At 40.9% G+C, this 23,929-nt stretch overlaps 1 protein-coding gene across 4 annotated transcripts in view; it reads right to left on the bottom strand.

Moving 5' to 3' along the window:
• LOC138736333 (NFU1 iron-sulfur cluster scaffold homolog, mitochondrial-like) overlaps nucleotides 1–23,929 on the bottom strand; it is a 39,100-nt gene that overhangs the window by 3,725 nt on the left and 11,446 nt on the right. For all 4 annotated transcript variants that reach the window (XM_069885675.1, XM_069885672.1, XM_069885673.1 and 1 more), the window contains 4 exons: nucleotides 10,181–10,316; nucleotides 5,711–5,777; nucleotides 5,521–5,629; nucleotides 318–387 (listed from right to left, as the gene is read on the bottom strand). In XM_069885675.1, coding sequence (XP_069741776.1) covers nucleotides 318–387; nucleotides 5,521–5,629; nucleotides 5,711–5,777; nucleotides 10,181–10,316 — 382 coding nt within the window. The remainder of the gene's footprint in view (nucleotides 1–317; nucleotides 388–5,520; nucleotides 5,630–5,710; nucleotides 5,778–10,180; nucleotides 10,317–23,929) is intronic.

The raw sequence follows: 23,929 nt of genomic DNA on the forward strand, positions 1-23,929 counted from the left end.
CAACTCTCATGAGTGCTGACCTAGGTTAAGTTAGAAGCAGGCATTTGGGTTCTTGAGTGGTGCTGGCAATTTTGACTGGTTCCATGAAATCAAGTAGATTCTTTTAAAGACCACATTGAACATTAATGGAGAAACCTCTGTCAATGAAGTTGAAGAAACATCCAATGCTGTTGGGTCAATATCTTTGATTTCCATACACAACACGACAAGGACAGTCAGTTAAGAAGTCCCACTCATCCTCTCAGGGGAAATAGGAGTAGTATTTAGTGAGCACATCTCAATGAAAACCAGATAAGTAAGGAATAGAAATAAAATACCTTATTCTTGTGTCCAGCAGTTCCTTGATCATTGCAACCACTTCGTCATCCTCCTCATTCTCTGATGAGGCTGGGTGATTTGCAAAAATGAAAATATGCTGTCAAATAAACCAATTCCACCTTCCAACTGCATAATTAGGTAATTTCAAAATAACCACAAAACTGACCTTTAGCAACAACTAGATCGCTTGCAATGGAATGAAACTACAAGCTACAGCAAAATTTCAGTGGAAACAATTAATATCTGAATAAACAGAAGAAATAAGAACAGGAGTAGGTTATCATCCTTCATTCATGTTCAATCTGGTCATGGACTCAGCCTTATCACACATAACCCTTAATTCCCTGATCCTTTAAAAATCTGTCTTTTCTGTATCTTAAATATAATCAATGAGGCAGTCTGTATTGCTTTAATGTATGAAAATATTCTTATAACAATAGTACAGTGAAATTTCCAGCATCTGGGGTTTGGTAGATGCCGGGTTAGTGAATTTTCCAGTTACTTGAGATTACGTGTTGTTTGATTGGCGAACTATCCGCTGGGGACGCCAATTTTAAATGTTCGCATTTTTTTTTACCTATGTAAGTTCCGCAATTTTTTTTTTGCCAGTTGCTTGAGGTTGCCGGTGCTTCAGTTCAGGATAACAGGGATTTAACTGTATTATATAATATTTTGTTTTCAAACAGATTTAAGGTTTATGTGATGTGAATGCTGAGTTTTAAAATGCCACATGAGATTTGGCAAAGTTTGAGTCCCTTTTTACTCACAGGAGGGAGGCCACATACACACATTATTCATGAGCACGTGAGGAAATTAAAAAGCTGTAAGGTATTTGTTATGTCTCATCTGGGACAGAGTTGAAATTAATCCAAAATTCTGTCGAAACTAATTACACTGCCAGTATGTGACTAAGTGAAAGACTTTTCTTTAAAGTGAAAAAGTTGCAAGATCTCTTATTTGAAAGGAAATGTCACTTGAAGATATCACTGTGTGAGGCTTGGCCTTATTATTCACTCCTTAAAAGTTTTATTTCATAATGGAATTAATTTTTTAAACCTTTAATTATGTTCAAAATCTAAAAGCAGGAATACACAAGTTCTTAATTATATTAGTCCTACAAATACAATGTTTCAAATTTACTCCCCCCCCCCCCCAAAATCAAATATTATCTTGGCATAGTTCCTGCATAATTGTCGGGTTGAAGTTCAGAAATCTCAACTGAACAGCAGTATGGGAAAGCTTCGTAATAACATTGCAGATGTTTGACGTTGCTCGACACCAACATTTCAAGGGCAATGCAAGTTATGTAATAGATGCAAGGATGATTTCTACATCCACATTCATCAAAGAATGAAATATAATTAAAGGTAATGAAATTCTTCAACTCAATATGGAAACAGGATCCCATCAAAAAAATAGTTCTGATGACAGTAAAAATTGATTGATTTGGAAATCCAACAGAAAAATTAATGACTGAAATTTGTAAACTGTAAGGAAGGGAGAGAACAAAAAAACTGCCTGTGACAGAGTGATGACTAAGATGTCAATTGACAGTAATACGAGGGTTTGGCTGCAAAAGGGTGATGTGGCTCGTTAAACATAACTAATTTGTGGAAGATGCAAGTACAGTAAAACCCCTGGTATCCAGCACCTATTGGGATTGGTAGATGCCGGATAAGTGTATTTTCTGGTTGCGTGAGACTTACTCTGACAATCCCTAACTAATACACCTGCATTAAAAATACACAATTTAAAAGACAAAAATAGTACACTGTACTTGAACTGAACAAACTTCTCTTGCATAAATATATAAACCTTAAAGAATTTTACTTTATTTTCAGTCTGATTCTTTGAAAATATTTAAACCATCGCTGCATCTGCAGGTTTCTCCCCCTCCATGGAGCCACCCGAAAGATGAGCAATAACAATGTAGATAATTAAACCCCCTCCCCCCGGCCAAGTTTACAGATAAAGCCTCTGACCGGGGCGACTCTTACTAAGCAGGGATAAGGAGACACCATTCAACCTGGGCGACGCCACTGCTGTTTCACACACCTTTATTCAAACAGCTGCCACAAGCAGAGCACAAACAAGATAATCCGCTGGCTGAATACTTGCTCCCATCGTCTCCAAAGGTTTATGTGGTACTTCAGTAAAAATTTACTTTTACAATTTTAAACTTATTCTTTACCTATTATTCTATTCTTATTTATTTTAATTTTTTAAATTTATTTTCCTCAATTTTTTTTGCCTGTTGCTTGAATACATGATACCAGGGATTTTACTGTAATAAGAAATAATTTAATATTTTGTTTTAATTAGATGCTGGCCAAAAAATTTTCATAGCCATATGCCTTTCCTCCCAGTGCTTCCAACTCCAACTTATTCCATATGGATTCCAACATACGCTGTCCATCATAATTTGGATTAGTGATATGTTCAAGCTGTTCGGCACTCCTTGACTCATTGCATTCTGAATACAGGTTCTGAATTCTCTCGACCTCAAAAGGTCCTTGGACCAGTTTCATAATCTGTCCTTAGCAGGGACCTCAGCTTCATCCCTTTATAATCTCACCTCAATTAATTCAGATGGTTTCTTCTCTAATGAAGGCATTTTGATAATGTACATATACTGTATGACCATAATTCTTATTTGCTGCAGCCAAACAGGTACTTTGTAAAGATAACATCTGCAATACATAATTGAATTTTAAAAAAAGATAATAAATACAAAAGATAGTACCACAAGGAGAGGTTCAAGAGCCTGATAACCATTGGAAAGAAACTGTTCTTGAACCTCAAGGAGCTGGTCTTCAAGGCTTCTGTACTACCCAAAGGTCGCGTTTTCTACATTTTCCAAGATGCCTTCCATTTTCTGTCTTCCAACACAGTTGACTGGGTTCTCAAAAATGCTTGTTTAATTTTCACAGTCAAACTCTAACCCAAAGGATAGGCTTCTTTAACCTACTGGCCTCCTGATTCAATATGATTTCCACCACTTTCAATGTGCCACCAGCAGACACATCCTACTCACCCCTCCCTCTTCAGCATGCTAAAAGGACAATTTCTTCCAAATGCAAGTTTACTCTTCCAACAGATTTGGACATCATGTTCACACTGACACGTGGGCCAAAGGGTCTGTTCTTGTGCCAAACTATTCTATGTAAAGAATGAAAAAAAATGGTGGCACCAACAGACCCGCTGTACAGCAATGCTGCCACTGGTGCGGACCTAGGGAGAGTGGGGAGCAGAAACACACCACTTCCCCACAGGGTCCTAATGTCCAGTCCTACTGCCAATGGCACCATACAGGCTTTAAACAGCCTACTAAAGGAGCCAACGGTGTTTTATTTAAAAACCTGCAACTGCGGGGTATGGCCCAAGATGGCAACACCTGTGTTCAGCAGCAGCCACAAGGAATTGCAGACTCCGGGGAAGCATCAGATTGGTGCAGGGCACTAGTGAAGGGAAGAACACCCTCCCCTACCCCGTTGAGAAGGAGAACCAGAAGAGACGGCAGTAAGGACAGTGACGGACAAGCGAGGAGCTCTGCGGCTCAAAGACACACACAAGCCGCGAGCTGCTGGCAACTAGAGTCAAAGGACTCATACCAGGCTGTGGGTTCATGAAAAACAGGAATCGGAACTGGGGTGATGAGGGCAAGAAGAACTCCCGAAGGGCCCTGGGCATTGAAGGCTTCCTCATTGTGTCAGAGGTTTGGATCCAGGTTGTTGAACTGAATTGGAATCTTGTGCAGCTGCAGAGGCTTCAGGAGCCCTGGAGGTAAATTCATGGACACTCAGTGACTCTGGGGGAACTCCACTGCTTCTCTTCATCTTTTGCTCTGACTGTAAGGGATGCCAGGCATTGTTAATGGTAAATCTCTGTCTGCCTCATGGCAGACTAAAGGTAATTTTGTGCAATATTACATTTACGTTTTATTACAGGACAATAAATAGTATCTGATCTCCACCCATCCCACCATCCAGGGTCCTAAAAATTCCTTCCAGGTGAATTTAATTTTCTTTTTCCTAATGAACTCCATTCAGAAACTGACACCACGGTATCCTCTACAATGGAGAAACCAAAAACATTTTGAATGATTCATTTGTAGAACATCTCGGTTTAATGTAGCAAGTTACCTGTTGCTTAACACCTGAGTTCTCCAACTGAAGCAGCTCTCCATACCTTTGCTTATTTCAACATTTCAATTAAGTCTAACACAACCTTAAAAATTCCTACCAGGTGCATTACTGCCCTCAAAGTAACAATGCATTCAACAGCTTGAAACTAATTAGTTCCGAGAAGGGTGCAATATAATTCAGTCTTTGTTCCCTGACCTGCTTGTATTTCCAGCAATTGCTCTTCAACAATTTTTCCTGTCCTCATTAATCTTCCACTCGCATCTTTACAGGTGATTTGTTACAAACAAACCTTCTACATTCCTCTCTCAGTCTAATCCTGTTATAGTATTTAGGTGGGTCAATTAAACCTTTGGACTCGGGCCATTTTCAACCTTTCATAATATATACTCCACACTGGTTCCATAGGTAAACCAGAGATAGTTAATGTGTTCAGTCACTGATACCACATTATATCTGGCCAGTCACTGTTAATTTTTAATTTGGACAGACAGCAGAATAACAGGCCATTTCAGCCCATGCCTACACCCCCAGTACATACTCATTGGCCAAAATGGGCGTGATGTATGTCTAAATTAAAAAGTTGGCCACCCCTACCCTACATAGTCCTAGATACAACAATTTTAAATGTTTTTACTGTTACTTCCAGTAGGGACTCCTTTTGTTGTGGAACTTGGCAAAGCAGCTGTTTTTATCCCAGCCATAACAAAGATACACTTTACAGTACAAACACCTGTACAAATCAGCTGGCGGTTGAGAATAAAACCAGTCCCAGAAAACCGAGACACCGAGTATATGCTCTTGTTGGTAGTCCCAGAAAACAGGGACACAGAGTATATGCACTGGTTGGTAGTCCAGCAAAACCAGGACGTGGAGTATATGATCTTGTTGGTAGTCCTGGACAGGACACAGAGTATATGCACTGGTTGGTAGTCCCAGAAAACCAGTCCAAAGGATTAAGGAGTTTGAGGTAGAGTAGATTTGCAACAGATCGCAGACTTTTTTTGTGTCATTCAGTTTAATTCTATACCAACCACGACCTGAAAAGGGAAATCCTTACCAGAATCTGGTTGTAGCACATCTGATATTAATGGAAGGCCACTATCAAGGAAATCCACAAGGACTGCAGAAACTTGAGGCTTAAGAATGTTCCAATCCTCTTGGCTTTCCTGTGAGCATTTAATACTTTAATTATTCTCCTGCAGTATGTTCATATGTTATCTAAAGCAAAAGCAAATAGTCACACTTACCCTAGTTATTGTAATAAAATCAGGCCCAAAAAATACACTTTTAACCCCTTCAATTTGAAACAGCTGCCTGAAAAAAAGAACGCAATATGAATGTTTGATCCTGAACAGCTACCCTTCCTTGATATGATTTATACTCTTTCCGAATGATTGCCAGATTCTGCTTAGTACAATTGTAACTCTTCAGTTACAAGCTGCAGATCTGGCCACTTAACAAGCAAAATATTACTTGCTCACATTGTGTTTGAAATATGCAGCTTGATGGTGCAGACAGGCAATTGAAAGAATGGAAAAGGTTCAGAACACTGTGAGCAGGTGTGATTGTTCATGTTTTAAAGGCTGCACCAAAGGTAACAAAGACTTTCTATAGCCAAACAGTTTAGAAATTATTCCTTTCAAATTAAATTTAAATTCTATCTCAGACTTCCCACAAAGAAGTTGTACTTGGAATGATTATTAGACAGCACCAGCAAAGAATCTACATTTCTCGAGGTGGTAGCACCTGAGTTTTCAAAAAATTTGCTGGATGCTCTTCAGGGTATACTTACACAGACAATATCCCATTTCGAGATTAAATTACTTGTCAACACAAGGATAGATGATTGTTCTAAACAGGGAGTAACATCACATATGTACTACAAATCTATAGGGTTCTCTAAATTCAGAAGATCATGGATGCAGGTCGCACTACAGAGACATGAGCAGGCACTTAAACCATGTACTAAGGGAATGCCAAACTGTCAGACATGCCATCTATTAGGACCTTAAGTTAAAACAGCGGCTGCTTTTTCTTTCCCTCAGTGAGCCAGCCAATACATCTGGAATTCCAATCAATACTAACCTCAGCCAATATCTAGTCATTTAATTTACTGAGAGTTTACTGTTTACAAGCTGATAAGCAGCCTTCTTCTTGATGCATCAGCTGTTTAACTATACATAAATAACTTTGAAATATTATGCAGTGGTATAAAAGGCAATTTATCAATGCTCATATTGTAGTGCTATAGATCAACCACATTAGACAGAGAGTTGTGATTAATAGACTTTAATCACCTTAAGACATCAACACATTTTGCAATGTTGCTGGCCCGATTCCAAGGCAGGTACTGAGGGAGGAGTATGGGCATAACAGCCTTTATAGGGATTTCCGGGAGGGAGGAGTCACAGGTTCAGGGGGGAGGGCAGCTCATACAATCATGCATATAGTGGTTGCCCCACATTTACCCCTTCTTTTGAAACAAAGTCTGGTGCGGTGAAATGAGTCAATGTTTGTTAAAGGTTCTGTCCAGCAGGATGTAGTGAGTCAATGTTCATTACAGGTCTCGTCTGTCGTTGTGACCATCTTAAGGTTTACTGTGGTTCAGCTGCTGGTTCCCGGGCAGTGTCTTGTGCAACAGGCTGTGCTAAGGGAGTTTAATAGGACTCTGGGGGTTGCTTGATCTGGGCTCGGAGAGCTGTGCCAGATGCAATTATTGGAGTTGGCTGGTTGGGGTTACCATGAGGAGTCCCCTGCGTGTGCCAAGTCTTGGATGGAAACAATGTCCTGCCGGCCTTCGAGACCAGTGGCACCTGATATGCCTCCAGAGCAGTACAGGCCCAGGGGTCATCAATCAGGACGGCAGTGTGGTTCCTGATGCTGACTTCCTAGGGAAGGAAAGGAGCCTTTCATGCGGTGTCGTATTAGTAGTGGTACAGAGAGACCTGGTGGCATGAAGCACCTCATAGAGGACTTCTTGCCTCTGGGAGATGGGCAGGCCTTTTGACTGGAGGACTAGGAGGATTGTCTTCCAGATGGTAGCGCTTTCCCTTTCTATCTGGCCATTCCCCAAGGGGTTATAACCCATGGTCTTGCTTGTGGCTATGCCCTTGGTCAGCAGGTACTGGTGCAGCTCCTCGCTCATAAATACGGATCCCCAGTCGCTATGGATAGCAGGGGTATCCAAACAGAGTGAATTGCTGCTCAGTGCCTTTAAGGACTCTGCCTGTGGTCATATCTGGGCAGGGGATGGTGAAAGGGAAACGGGAGTATTCGTCGATGATATTTAGGAAGGATATGTTCCTGTTGGTGGAAGGGAAGGAGGGGCCCTTGAAGTCCATATTCAGTCGTTCGAAAGGACGGGTGGCTTTAATCAGGCGGCTTTTGACTGGCCGATAGAATTTGGGATAACACTCGGCACAGACCGGACAGCTCCGGGTCAGCTCCCTGAATCCCCAACCGAGTAAGGGAGGTTATGGGTTCTAATTAATTGGTAGAGCCTGGTGACCCTGAGGTGGCAGAGGTTGTTGTGGAGGAGTTGGAGGCAGTCCAACTGTGCGTTGGCGCATGTCCCCCAGGCTGGTACAAGATCTTGTAGTTGTAGGTGAACAGTTCAATTCTTCGCCTCAGGATCTTGTCGTTCTTAATTTTTCCCCACTGTTTGTTATTGAACATAAAGGTCAGTCTGCAGAGTGAACAGCTAGCCTGCCAGGTAGTGCCTCCAGTGGTGCACAGATTCCACTATGGCCTGGGCCTCCTTCTTGATGGCTGAGTGCTGGAATTTGGGGCCCTGGAGGGTTTGGGGAAAAAAATGCCACAGGCATGGCAAAGCCATGACGAAGTCGGACACATCACTCTCCACCTGGTAGGGGATGAATTCATCCACAGCGTGCATCGACGCCTTGGCGATGTCGCCCTTGATGCGTGTGAACGCCACTTGGGCTTCCACCGACAGAGGAAAGGTGGTTGATTTCACCAGGAGGCGGGGTTTGTCCGCGCAATTTAGGACCCACTGGGGGTAATACAAAAAGAAACCCAGGCACCTTCTTAGGGCCTTGAGGGTATGGAGCAATGGAAGCTCCAACAGCATGCGATCAGGATCGGGCCAAATGAAACCATTCTTCACCACGCAACCCAAGATGGCCAGCATTGAAGTGTTGAACATGCACTTCTTTTGGTTGTACGTTGAGGTTTTTGGCCATCTGGCAATGCATACATACATACAGTGGTTGCACCACACATATTTCTTTTTGAAAGTCTACCCTGTTAAATCAGACTAAAACAGCACACATAGTGATTCATATAGAAATGCTGGACATGCTATGTATTTCTTCTGGAATTTGAAAGGGCAGGACTTGATTTAAATTTACAACCTCCTGAGGGCTTTTGACCGAGTGGATGCCTGAGTATATCTTCCCACATGGAAGAATCTAGAATTAGGAACTAAAAATATAAGGTTGGCCACTAAAGACAATTATGTGGCAAATTTTTCTGTCATGGATTAGTGCCGTTGGAACTCTCTTCCTCAAAGAGCAGTGAAGGCAGAATATCTGAATATTTGTAAGTCAGTGATATATAGATTTTCAATCAATGGCATGAAAGGACACAAAGGATAGAATCATAGAATGTTACAGCTCATAAAACAACCCTCTCTAGTTTGGATGGATGAGGTTACCATAAGATCAGCCATGACCTTATTAAAGAGCAGGCTCAACAGACTGAGTCATGTACACCTGCTCCTAATGTGTATATTTACATATAAAAACACAATGTTGAAGAAACCCAACAGGCAAACAATGTACTTTATGTAGCAAAGATAAAAATACATTGGGCTTGAGCCCTTCATCACGGTATGAGCAAAATGTAGGCAGGTGCCGAACAAAATGGTGGTAGGGACGATGGGCAGGGGGAGGAACACAGTCTCACAGGCAGGAGGTAGTAGCTGGATAAAGTGAGGGAGGGCACACCAGCAAACGGGGAAGGGACGATGGCTCTGTGAATGGAGAGGGAAGGGGGTGGAGAGCTGGAGGAAAGACAAAGGGTCAGAAAAGAGAGGGAGAACGGGGAGTGGTGGAGCAGAAACTGGAGAAGTTAATGTTAATCCCACCCATTTGGAGAGGGCCCAAATGGAAAATGAGGTGTTGCTCCTCCAATTTACAAATGGTCTTAGTTTGACAGTTCATGAGACCATGAACAGACATATCAATGCAGGGGTTGGGTACAGAATTGAAATGTTTGCCCACTGGGGGAGCCTTGTCATTGATGCAGACAGAGCGAAGGTTCTCAGTGAAACGATCTCCCAGCCTGTGTCCAGTTTCTGCAACATAGAGGCCACAACGGGAGCACCAGATGCAGCAGACGACTCCCTCAGATTTACAAGTGAAGTGTTGCTTCACTTGGAAAGACTATTTGGGGCCCCAAATGGTGTTGAGGGAGGAGGTGTGGCAGTTCCTGCAACTGCAGGGGAAGGTGCCAGGGGGTAAGGGGGAGGAACAATTGGTGGGAGGGATAAGTGGACGAGAGAGTCCCTAGGAAGGTAGAGAGGGGAAGATGTGGCTAGCGGTGGGATCACGTTGTAGGTGACAGAAGTTATAGAGGATAATGTTGATTTGGTTTGATAGTACACAAGGTGCTGTAACTCCAAATTTATTGTGTTTTTACTTCAATCACAGTGTCTGCAAACTTGTTGTGTTTACTTGTAAATTTGTTAGACTTACTTGGCTAGAGGTGAGCAGAGAGCTGATTTGAGGTTTGGAAAATCAATGCTTCCCGATTCCACTATTTGACGACCAACAAGAAATTTTAAACTGTTAGGATTTGGCGTGTCCAGTGTCTGTATTGCCATGAATCGAACTATAATGAAAAATATTATATTCAGAATATTTCCTTCAACTAGGTTTTAAATTATGCTCTATATTAATTGCTAAAACCACCAATTTTCTAATACACCAACGTGAGTCAATAAATGAGTTCACATTCTCATTCAATGGGGGGGCGGGGGGGGGGAAGAAGAACACTTTAAATCAGCCATTCTCTTTTTTTAATTTTATTTTCACACTATGAACCATATCCATCAAAATATATTTCCCTCATAAATATACACAGTGGCATTTTTCTCCCCCTTTTTCCCCCCTACCTTCCCACCCCCCTCCAAACCCATTAAATGTTCAACATATTAAATAAAACCATTAAACAATGTCATCACACAATGAAAATAAACAAGAAAATTGTGTCATCTACTTTTACACACTGGATTTTGTCTTCTTATCATTTTAGAGGGTGGAGGTCTGAGGCAAGCCCTCTCTGTCGTGTTCCATGTACGATTCCCAAATTTGTTCAAATAACGTGACTTTATAAATTTTTTTTGCTACAGCTAAGGCTTTCATAATAAATCTTTTTGGCGCTTCATCCAGTTTGAGGCCAAATTCTTTACTTCTTATATTGCTTAGAAGATCTCTGGATTTTTTGGTATGTTGCTTTTTGTGATATTATTTAATACCTGATTTAGATCTTCCCAAAACTTTTTCACTTTCTCACATGCCCAAATTGTATGTACTGTTGTTCCCATTTCCTTCTTACAGCGAAAACATATATCTGATAATGTTGGATCCCATTTTTTTAACTTTTGGGGCGTGATATATAACCTGTGTAACCAATTATATTGTATCATGCGTAACCTCAGGTTTATTATATTCTTCATAGTTCCAGAGCACAACTTTTCCCATGTTTCATTTTTTATCTTTATGTTTAAATCTTTTTCACACTTTTGTTTGGGTTTATAGCTTATTTCATGATTTTCCTTCTCTTGCAGTTTGATGCACATGTTCGTTATAAATCTTTTTATTATCATTGTTTCTGTAATCACATATTCAAAGCTGCTTCCTTCTGGTAATCTCAGTCTGTTTCCCAATTTATCCTTTAAGTAGATTTTCAGTTATTGATATCCAAACATTGTACCATGAGTTATTCCATATTAATAAATTATTTCCCAAAAAATAATTTTCTATTCTTTTAATTCCTTTTCTCTCCCATTCTCTAAAAGAAAGGTTATCTATTGTAAAAGGGATTAGCTGATTTTGCATCAATAATAATTTTGGTAGTGGGTAATTTGTTTTTTTCCTTTCTAAGTGAATCATCTTCCTTATATTGAGTAAATGATGCAACACTGGTGAGCTTTTATATTCTATCAGCTTTTCATCCCACTTATAAAGTATATGTTCCGGAACCTTTTCCCCTATTTTATCTAGCTCTATCTTAGTCCAATCTGGGTTTTCCCTTGTCTGATAAAAATCTGATAAATACCTTAATTGTGCTGCTCGATAACAATTTTTAAAGTTTGGTAACTGCAAACCACCTTGGTTGCACCTCTCTATTAATTTATCTAATGCTATCCTCTGTTTCTTCCCTTTCCATAAAAATTTCCTTATTATTCTCTTTAGTTCATTAAAGAATTTCTCTGTTCAGGGAATTGGTAACGATTGAAATAAGTATTGTATCCTTGAGAAGACATTAATTTTAATGCACACATGTCAAACTCTGGCCCGCGGGCCAAATTTGGCCCGCGATATAATTATATTTGGCCCGCAAGATCATATTAAATATATATTAGAGTTGGCCCGCTGGCCGCCGCGCCAGTATAGCGCATGCACACTGAAGGTGAAAATGAAGACGCCGGAGGTGTGGAGGGATCTCAGAGTCCCGAATCCCGGGGATCGGAGCGCCGCACTCAGCCCGCCCGGCTCCCAGACACAGACGCGGTTGGAGTTGGGGACCATCCTCACTGGGTCTGCGCTTCAGCGGCGACGCCGGACCGAACGTCTCGTTGGCGATGCCTTCCCCTTCGCTCCGTGCGCGGCGGATCCTGCCTCCCGCTCCTTTTGTTGGAGACGAGCCCGGCGCCGTGAGATCGCAGTTTAATTCCTCTCCAACCATGGGAGGGGGGTGGGAGCAACGCGCTCTTCTCAGCCAATTCCTCCACCGCCCCGGACGCCGGCGTTTCAACGGGGGGTTCGGGTGCCTTCGTCAGGCGACCGACCTGTTGGTCCAAGACAAGGGGAGAGCGTACAAACTCCACTCAGACAGCACCTGAACTCGGGTGAACGTGGAGCTGCAACCCCACATTCCACATCAGGACTGCGTGTAAGATTGGGAGCAGTGAGACGGAAGCTTATTTTGTTCCTGTGATTTAAGCCTTTCTTGGGGTGGGGGGGGGTCCTTCTCTGACCACTTGCCTAACAATTAACCTAATCAGATGTGGAGTTACCACAATACAACAGTTCTCAACCTTTTTCTTTCCACTCGCGTCCCTGTGCCATTGGTGCTCTGTGATTAGTAAGGGATTGCTTAAGGTGGTCTGTGGGTGGAAAGAAAAAGTTTGAAGACCACTGCTTTAATCATCCCTCATTGACTCGTCATGTGCACGGTTTCAGAACGCTAAAGGAAATGGGCCAACGACAATGACAATGAAAGAGTTTATCCAAAACTATTATTAAACATTTATTTTAATAAGAAAAAGTTTAACATTACATATGTTGAAAGAAGAGAAAACATGCAGATGTTGTTGAAAATTTTCAATAAATATTTAGTCCAAGTTTTTAATTTAGGCCCTCCGTGAATTTAAGTTTGACACCCCTGTTTTAATGCAATTTACCCTCTCTATCAACGTTAATGGTAATTCTTTCCAATGTTCTAAGTCTTCCTGGAATTTCTTTATTAGTGGTTGATAATTTAATTTGTACAACTGGCTTAAATTATTATCTAATACCTAGGTATCGGATTGCTTGTGTTTGCCATTTGAATGGTGATTCTTTTTAAATTCTGCATAATCTCCATTGCAGGCAAAATCTTCGCTAGGATTCTACTAAATAGAATAATACCTAGTGTCGCCGAGAATATTCTCCCAGAATCACAGTGCGGCTTTCGCGCAAACAGAGGAACCACTGACATGGTCTTTGCCCTCAGACAGCTCCAAGAAAAGTGCAGAGAACAAAACAAAGGACTCTACATCACCTTTGTTGACCTCACCAAAGCCTTCGACACCGTGAGCAGGAAAGGGCTTTGGCAAATACTAGAGCGCATCGGATGTCCCCCAAAGTTCCTCAACATGATTATCCAACTGCACGAAAACCAACAAGGTCGGGTCAGATACAGCAATGAGCTCTCTGAACCCTTCTCCATTAACAATGGCGTGAAGCAAGGCTGTGTTCTCGCACCAACCCTCTTTTCAATCTTCTTCAGCATGATGCTGAACCAAGCCATGAAAGACCCCAACAATGAAGACGCTGTTTACATCCGGTACCGCACGGATGGCAGTCTCTTCAATCTGAGGCGCCTGCAAGCTCACACCAAGACACAAGAGAAACTTGTCCGTGAACTACTCTTTGCAGACGATGCCGCTTTAGTTGCCCATTCAGAGCCAGCTCTTCAGCGCTTGACGTCCTGCTTTGCGGAAACTGCCAAAACGTTTGGCCTGGAAGTCAGCCTGAAGAAAACTGAGGTCCTCCATCAGCCAGCTCCCCACCATGACTACCAGCCCCCCCACATCTCCATCGGGCACACAAAACTCAAAACGGTCAACCAGTTTACCTATCTCGGCTGCACCATTTCATCAGATGCAAGGATCGACAATGAGATAGACAACAGACTCGCCAAGGCAAATAGCGCCTTTGGAAGACTACACAAAAGAGTCTGGAAAAACAACCAACTGAAAAACCTCACAAAGATAAGCGTATACAGAGCCGTTGTCATACCCACACTCCTGTTCGGCTCCGAATCATGGGTCCTCTACCGGCACCACCTACGGCTCCTAGAACGCTTCCACCAGCGTTGTCTCCGCTCCATCCTCAACATCCATTGGAGCGCTTTCATCCCTAACGTCGAAGTACTCGAGATGGCAGAGGTCGACAGCATTGAGTCCACGCTGCTGAAGATCCAGCTGCGCTGGATGGGTCACGTCTCCAGAATGGAGGACCATCGCCTTCCCAAGATCATGTTATATGGCGAGCTCTCCACTGGCCACCGTGACAGAGGTGCACCAAAGAAAAGGTACAAGGACTGCCTAAAGAAATCTCTTGGTGCCTGCCACATTGACCACCGCCAGTGGGCTGATAACGCCTCAAACCGTGCATCTTGGCGCCTCACAGTTTGGCAGGCAGCAACCTCCTTTGAAGAAGACCGCAGAGCCCACCTCACTGACAAAAGGCAAAGGAGGAAAAACCCAACACCCAACCCCAACCAACCAATTTTCCCCTGCAACCGCTACAACCGTGTCTGCCTGTCCCGCATCGGACTTGTCAGCCACAAACGAGCCTGCAGCTGACGTGGACTTTTTACCCCCTCCATAAATCTTCGTCCGCGAAGCCAAGCCAAAGATAATCCACATTACTCATTGGCATCGCTTCACTTTTATTTGTGTTGATCTTGTACCCCGATATTTCTCCATATTCCTTCAATTTCTTATGTAGTTCTTTTATTGATATTTCTGGTTCTGTTATGTATACTATGATGTCATCAGCAAATAAACTGATTTTATACTCCTTCTCCTTTATTTTCATCTTTTATTTTATTTTCTGTTCTTATCAGTTCTGCCAATGGTTCTATTGCTAAAGCGAGTGATGGAGATAGTGGACATCCCTGCCTAGTTGACCTACTTAATTTAAATGTGTTTGATACATATTCATTTACTGTCACCTTCACCAATGGTCCATTATGCTTTAATCCAATTAATATATTTTTCTGGTAGATTGAACCTCTGTAATACTTTGAACAAATAATTCCATTCTACCCCGTCAAAGGCTTTTTCTGCGTCTAAAGCAACAGTCACTGTTGGCATCTTATTTTCTTGAACTGCATGAATTAAATTAATAAATTTACAGACATTATCCGCTGTTCGTATTTTCTTAATAAACCCAGTTTGATCTTGTTTGATTATTTTTGGTACACAGTCGGCCAATCTGTTTGCTAATAATTTTGCTATCATCTTATAATCTGAATTAAGTAGAGATATTGGTCTAAATGATGCTGGTGTTAGTGGATCCTTCCCTGTCTTTGGTATCACTGTAATTATTGGTGTCTTACATGAATCTGGCAAGTTTTGTGTTTCTTTTATCTGGTTCATTATTTCCAGGAGAGGAGGAATTAATAACTCTTTAAATGTTTTATAGAATTCTACTGGGAATCCATAATCTCCAGGCATTTTATTGTTTGGCAGCTTTTTTTTAATGTATCCTGTACTTCCTCTATTTCAAATCGTTTCATCAGCTTGTTTTGCTCCTCTTCTTGCAATTTCGGCAGTTCAATTTTAGCTAAAAACTCTTCTATTTTACCATCTTTCCCCTCATTCTCAGTTTGGTATATTGTTCATAAAATTCCTTAAAGTTCTCATTAATCTCCATTGGATTATATGTAATTTGTTTGTCCTTTTCCCTTGATACCAATACAATTCTTTTATCTTGTTCTGTTTTACGTTGTCAAGCTAATATTTTGTGTTTTTTCTCCTAGTTCATAATACTTTTGCTTTATTTTCATTATGTTCTTCTCCATTTTATACGTTTGTAATGTTTCATATTTTATTTTTTTGTCCGCCAATTCTCTTCTTTTTGTTATATCGTCCCTTGTTGCTAGTTCTTTTTCTGTACTTACTATCTCCCTTTCTAACTGCTCTATTTTCCGATTGTAGTCCTTTTTCATCTTAGTTACATAACTTATTATCTGCCCTCTAATGAAGGCTTTCATTGCATCCCATAATATCCCATAATATAAATTTGTATTTATTTCAAAGTACATTTTAATTTGGTGTTCAATAAATTCTCTAAATTCCTGTCTTTTAAGTAGCATGGAGTTTAACCTCCATCTATATGTTATTGGTGGGATGTCCTCCAGTTCTATTGCTAATAACAGGGGTGAGTGATCAGATAGCAATCTAGCTTTATATTCTGTTTTTCTAACTCTCCCTTGAATATGGGTCGACAACAAAAACATATCAATCCTTGAGTATGTTTTATGCCTACTCGAATAATATGAGTATTCCTTCTCCCTTGGGTGCTCCCTCCTCCATATAGCCATAAGTTTCATTTCCTGCATTGATTTAACCATAAATTTGGCCACTTTATTCTTTCTGCTAGTTTTTTTTCCAGTTTTATCCATCTTTGAGTCCAAATTAAGGTTAAAATCCCCTATCAATATATTCCCCTGCGTATCTACAATCTTCAAAAAAATATCTTGCATAAACTTTTAATCCTCTTCATTACGTGCATATATATTGAGCAAATTTCAGAATTCTGAATATATCTGACACTTTATCATTACATACCTCCCTGCTGGATCTATTATTTCCTCCACTATTTTGATTGGTACATTTTTATTAATTAATATAGCTACTCCTCTGGCTTTTGAATTATATCATGCTGCCGCTACGTGCCCTACCCAGTCTCTCCATAATTTATTATGCTCCACTTCAGTTAGATGCGTTTCCTGCACAAATGCTAGATCTATTTTTTCTTTTATCAGGAAATTTAATAACCTTTTAAGTTTAATTTGGTTATGTATTCCATTAATATTTATAGTCACAAAGTTCAACATGGCCATCTCATATCCTGTTTACACCTCATTTCTGCTTCCTCACCATAACCAACTCCCTTTTCCCCATTTTCATCTCTCAGTTTTCCCTTTTTAAACTCAATGTATGACAACACTTTTAAAACATAAAATACTTCAACAACTCCCACATCTAAAATTCCCTTAACACCAAATATACCCCTCCCCCACCTCTCTGAGTTGCCCCTTATCCCCTTATCCCTTGCCAGGCAACCACAATTCCCCTCTCCATTTGGATTGCGAACCCGCTCGCAAGCGTCAACTGATTTCGCAGTGACGGTTATTCTCTCCCACCCAAGCCCCTCCAGAAGACTTTTATCTTCACATATAACAAAGCTCACCCTCTTTTTTTCCCCCCTTACTTCCTTTCTTCCCCTTCTTTAGTTCTTACTTATACATTAGCTTTACATCTTTATATGTATTTTATCGCCGTTCTTCATTCTTGTTACATCTCTTCATCTCTCCTTGTCCTGCAGGCATTCTGCAAATTCTCGTGTTTCCTCTGGATCCGAGAACAGTCTGTTTTGCTCCCCTGGTATAAATATTTTAAGCACAGCTGGATTCTTGACATAAATTTATAACCTTTTTTCCATAGGATCAATTTTGCTGTATTAAACTCCTTTCTCTTCTTTAAGAGTTCAAAACTTATGTCTGGGCAAAAAAAATATTTTTTGATCCTTGTATTCCAATGGTTTTTTGTCTTCTATAATTTTATTCCTTGCCCGCTCCAGTATATTTTCTCTTGTCGTGTATCTCAGAAATGTTACTAAAACGGATCTTGGTTTTTGCTGTGGTTTCAGAGCTAATGTTCTGTGTGCCCTTTCTATTTCCATTCCTTCCTGTATTTATGGCATTCCTAGGACCTTCGGGATCCATCCTTTTATAAATTCCTTCATATTTGTGCCTTCTTCATCTTCCTTTAGGCCCACTATCTTTCTGTTGTTTCGCCTACTATAGTTTTCCATTATATCCGTCTTCTGAGCTAACACCTCTTGTGTCTCTAACTTTTTTGTCACTTTCTTCCAATTTTCTTAAGTCATTCACTTCCATTTCTACAGCCGTTTCTCGTTCTTCCACATTTTCTAATCTTTTCTCTATTTCTGTCATGACCAGCTCTAATCTATTCACTTTATCTTCTGTACTTTTCATTTTTCTTTTCATTTCACTAAATTCTAATGTCAACCATTCTTTTAATGCTCTCATTTGTTCTTGAAATTTTTTAAAATCTATATCTTCTATTTCTCTGTGCAGATCTTGGTCTTCTTCTGTGTCTGCACCTGTGTTTGTGTCTTCTAGTTCCCTTCCTTGCATCTGTGTCTCTTCTGACTTTCCTGTTGAGTTGCTTGCCTCACTTTGCTGGGCTTCTTCTTGCTTGGCTTCTTGCTGTTGGTCCTCTTCTTCTGGACTACTCATCTGTTGGGCCTCCTGTTGCTGTTCTTCTTTCCCATCACTCCCTTTCCTGTTGCTTTCCTCTTCTTCCAGCTGAGACCCCTGGTGTCGGCATCCCTCAGCTTGTCGTACTGATTGCTCGCTCCTCAGCTGGGCCCCCCTCCCGTCGGTGTTTTCTTTTTTCTTAGTGAGCGCACTGCGCGCTTTTGTTTGGCTCAGAGAGCCATTTTTGCAGTCCAGTGGTCGGGAGATCGCGACTCTGTGGGGTCGTCACCAACCTTAGGGAATGGGCTCTCTTCTCCACGACGGCTCCCTGTTTCTTCATTCAGGTAAGGCTTTCTCCTTTCTCTTCCAGCGTCTTGTCTTTTCTTTTTTCCCCGTTGTTTTTACTTTTTCCTTCTTGGGTGCCATTTTCTTTCTTTTCTCCACAACTTTATCTTTTATTTGTTATGTTTTGCGTTTCTTGAACTTTGTATTTTCTTCACATTATTTCTTCTTTTCTGGAAAGGGCTGGTATTCTCCTACCGGCCACTACTCCATCACATGACTCCTCCCAAATCAGCCATTCTCAATGGGGTCCATATGCACCCCACCCCAAGGCTTGAAAACATCTGGGAGTGGGGTGAACACAGACCAAAATCATTAAAAAATATATAGGAGACAAGTACAGAAGAAATCAATTAAACCTGACTGCTTCAGCGAAGGGGTCCATAAACTTTGAGTTGGGCCATAGCAAGATTGAGAATGGCTGCTTTACCTTGTGTGCTCAATCATCTGCTGATCCTTTCAGAGATAAAATTATACTCTTGGATGCAAGAGAAAGATATCAAAGATTTGTCTGAGCATGTGCAGTATATTATGAAGGAACTGGTTAAATATGCACCTCATGATACCATCAATGCAGTCTCCACAAAATCCTCCAAATTCTCTGAAAATATAAGCCACCCAAGGTCTGTGCCGACTCCCGCATTTACATCACTATCATGAGGCTTTGGTTACACCTAGTTGGCTACAATGGGAGACCTATGTCATTCGTATGCCCAACACCAGACACTTGAAATGGACACATTTTTCATAGCTCGGTCACAAGATATGGTTAGCAGGCAAACAGAGGAAGATATTTAAGGCTAGGTTTAAAGCCTCCTTAAAGAAATTCAAGATCTTGAGAGTCACGCATTGTTTTATGTGGTGAAGGAGGATTCAGAATTTATTGAGAATCTGAATGACTGTGCAGATAGCAGAAGGAGCACATGGCATCGCAAACTACCTACCTACCCACCATGTGAGAGACCTCCTGCTTCATACATGGAAGAATCTATGGCTCCTGCACTGGCTCATTAGCCAGCTCAGAACCTACAAAACCAATGTGGCAGTCATCCAAAACCTTAAAGGACTGCCGGTGAAGAAGAAATATGCTTCAATCGTGCTTATGCAATTTTAACAGCTGCAATCAGAATGGTCCCAAACACATGACTATCCCAATGCTTATTCTGAAAGGTTCAGGCAGTGGCCAGTGATGCCACTGATGCACTTTGCCACAGATTTCCAGACATTCAATTGTGCCAATTAGGAAGTTCTACTTTTTAAAAGGACTCAACAGTTATTTACAACTATTGTAGGAAATTAGCATTTACAGCGTGGCGCCATGTACAGGTATAACCCGCTTTACGAAACTAGAGCGTTCCTATGTAATCTTTTGTAAGCTGAAATGGCGTAATGCGAAAATGCATTCACTACTATTGAAGGCTATTTTCGTAAAAGTGAAAACCCATTCAAAATTCATTTAAATCCTTTCATAAAAGTGAATTTTTGTAAAACGGGGTAAACCTGTATTGCTCTTCTGGGAATGCAGGTTTAAGAAACTTAGCAATTTTGCATTTGAACTCTGACAATATTTCAGTCACAAGCAATTGTCTCTAAAAAAAAAATCAACCTTAATCCTATGCAACAATTTGAACTCCTGGCACCAGCTCCAAATTGGGACAGGTTCGTTGAGTGAATTTTCCTCTGTAACAATTGTTGCAATTCTGCAATGCCAGACTCTATTAGGAGCCATGCCTCACAGTGGAGACCAGCGACATGCTCTACTGCCTTCATGTTCGGGACTCGTGGATGTTCTCTGTATACGAGTAAATGTTGGTCACTGTGTGGGAAGTTCCAGGCATTTGCCTGTAAATTCATCACAATGTAGCTGAAGTTTGCAACTAATTTGAAAAGTAGCCTGGTAAAGAACAACAAATAAATAACAATAGGTTTTTTAGATGACATAGAATAAATTTACTAGCCATCAGGCAACCATCTTCTTTTCTCTAATTACATTATGTAACATGCACCCAAATAACAGTCTAATAACATTCCAGGAGATACTACATCCATCAGTTAAGTCATGCACTTTGTCAGTAAGTACACAGGTTAATAATCACTGATGGAAATCGCGGGAGTCACAATGCTGACCACTGTAAATCTGGCAAACTACCTCAATGTTGCAAAATAGAGGTCTCAACTGTTTACATGCACTAAAGGGTCATTTTGTTGCGCTTCAATATCAGGGGTCTCCAAAGTGGTTGATATCTACCCCTGGGAGTCGTTGGGACAATCCAAGTGTTCAATAAATGCCGGGGTGGGGGGGGGGGTGTGATGGTGTTTGATAAATGGTTGGGGGGTTGGGCGGGTCGATTGAACTTTTGTGATTGAAAGCAGGAGTGTGTCTACGGAAAATAGCCCCTATTGCAGGGGTGGCCAACCTCTTGTGAGAACCGGCCTTGGTGGCCACCACATTGTATTTGGCTTCAGCCTCTTAGAAAGTAGAGAGCGAAGGACCGACAGTGCAGAGAGGTACGTGTCCAACGCCGCAGCCACAACCGCCTTATCCAGCGCCACCAACCCCTCTTTCTCCCCCCCCCACCCCCCATCACCCCAAGGATTCCATGCCTCGGGGGTCAAGGATTCCATGAAGGGGTTGACGGTCTAAAAATTTTGGGGACCCCTGGTTGATGTAAATGGAAATAAATACGTATAATTTATTCTCAGTTACTAACAATACATTTTAAGAATGTCAGCTTTCATCGTTTATCCTCAAGATCACTCATTCTTTGCTACCCTATTCTGCTATCACTTTGAATTGAGACAGATTTGTAGGGTCTTGCAATCGTCTGTAAATTCAGTCAATTCACTCCTAATCCATATGTATCTTTTTTTAGATAAAATCCAACTTCTTTGGGTATGATGGGAAAGAGATATAAATATTCTTCTGTGTTAGGTCAGGTTAAAAGTTGCTTTCTGAACAGCAAATCCCAGCAATAACCCTTTTACACTAATGAACCTGAACCTCTCTTTCCTTCTAAGATTTTTATTGGGGCAATGAAGAGAATATTTTTGAACCTTGCCTATGCTCACCCATGCAACACTGAAAATAACTGAAAGTATTTCTATAATCGCTGATGTACATTGTATCCTCGTCATGAAATCAATTTCTTAATGTCAATTTGTCTGCATGGATCTTAACCAAACCCTAACAATATTAACCAAGATGAGATGGTTAAGGTATGCAATTGTGATTGAAACCACTAAAGATTTAATTAGGATACTCCACAAAACTATTGAGACATTGCAAGAACAGATAAGAGCATGGCACATAAATATATGATGCATTGACAAAAAAGAGCTTTGTCTTCCATCTAGTGGCTGCAACTATTCCTGCAGATTAAAAATTATGAAATAGAAATTTCAAGGAACTGCTTGGAATGAAGAAAACTGTAGGTAAACATTCGCAAACTCTATTTTGATTAAATATAAATTTTTAAATCTGCATTTATTTTTTAAAACTAAACATTTAGTACATCGGAACGTTCAATTTTGCAATATTGCCTGAATAATTTAGTTACTGTACACAAATTCTAAACATGGCACTTTGAAGTGCATGGATACGAAAACAATAAAAATTAAGTTGTATTTAAGATCTACAGCCTCTCTGATGCAAATTGACAGCCTTGTACTGAAAAGAGATTTACTTTATCAACGAATACTTCAGTGATGTATGATAAGTTGCTTTAGGAGAGACAAGTCCCTTAACACATTGACAGAAATAACACACACCACTGAAAAAGTAATAAGAAGAAAGCATGTTGATGATTAGTCAGGATATCATCTGGTACAGATACAGGATTGCCACGGTACAGTGGAACAATAAAATCAGTCAAAATTGATTAAATGTTACACACTTGAGTGTTATACTGAGGCTTTCATTGAATCTTAACCAAGGGCATCATTCATGCTTTCAAAGGGTAAATGCCAACTAATGAACATATAAATGAAAAATAATGTTCTTTTAAATATCTGCTGGCACTTTGCTGCCATTTGGACCAAAATGATAACATGCACATGACAGCTCAATAGCAAAGGCTGTGTGCTGACTAACAGGAATGTCATATTCCATGACAGACTGTCAATAAACCTCACCAGCATTTTAACTCTCTTTGGAAGTTTTCATTACGGCTTGATTTTTACAAAGATAAATGAGGTTTTCAACGAAAGTTGAATTTAAAAGTCAGTAAGATGGAGTTCTACTTAAAATACACCTCAATGACAATTTTTAATTTTAGGCTAGGTTATAATCTTAGCTATCATGTAGAATTTAATAGATTCAACGAAGAATTTATCACGGCATGATTAGTGATGGCAATCAGGTCTGGAGTTCAAATTCTGAGCTATCTGTAAGGAGTCTGGACGTTCTCCCTGCGTCTGTGTGGGATTCCTCAGAGTGCTCTGATTTTCTCCCGCCATTCAAAAATGAACCAGGGGTGTAGGTCAATTGGGTCTAAGTGGGCAGCATGGGCTCGTGGGTTGAAAAGGCCTGCTACCATGCTGCATGTCTAAAATTGATTTTTTTAAATTAATAGCTATATATAAAGGGTACATATCTTGTACCTGTCATATCATGTTTCAAAATAAACCAAGAGAAAAAAGTGCAGCCTTCAAGAACACAAAATATCAAAGCCAAGATTTTAATAAATTATAGAAGCGGATTCGAGTTTTTCTCCTCAATGGTAATACTGTGGTGGCACGCCGCCGCGGTGATCAAGCCGACACTCCAGGCGGCAAGCTCAACTGAAAGGCAGCAGCAGCCCGCAGTGGCGAACCAGCGGATGGACGGCAAGGCCAGCAACCTTAAAATGGTGCTGGCCTTACTGCACAACCAACTGCGAGCGGGGAAGAAGGGATTGTTATGCAAGAAGGTACCCGCGTGCGGGAATCCCACCTTTGTTATGCAAATTGTGACATAAGCAAAAGGGGGAAACAGTGAGAATGTGGCAAATATAAAAGTTGGGCCTGAGCCCCTAATAAAACACCGAGCTTAACCCAACGCTACTTGTGTATGTCTTCTTTCATGCTACGCGAGGTTACAATACGATATTTTGGTCAGAAGAATATATCGCATCATTTAGCAAGTTCGGAGATACGCAAGTATTATATTAAAAATGGCA

The sequence above is a fragment of the Narcine bancroftii genome, chromosome 6 (genome assembly GCF_036971445.1).
Source record: "Narcine bancroftii isolate sNarBan1 chromosome 6, sNarBan1.hap1, whole genome shotgun sequence".
Lineage (NCBI taxonomy): Eukaryota > Metazoa > Chordata > Chondrichthyes > Torpediniformes > Narcinidae > Narcine > Narcine bancroftii.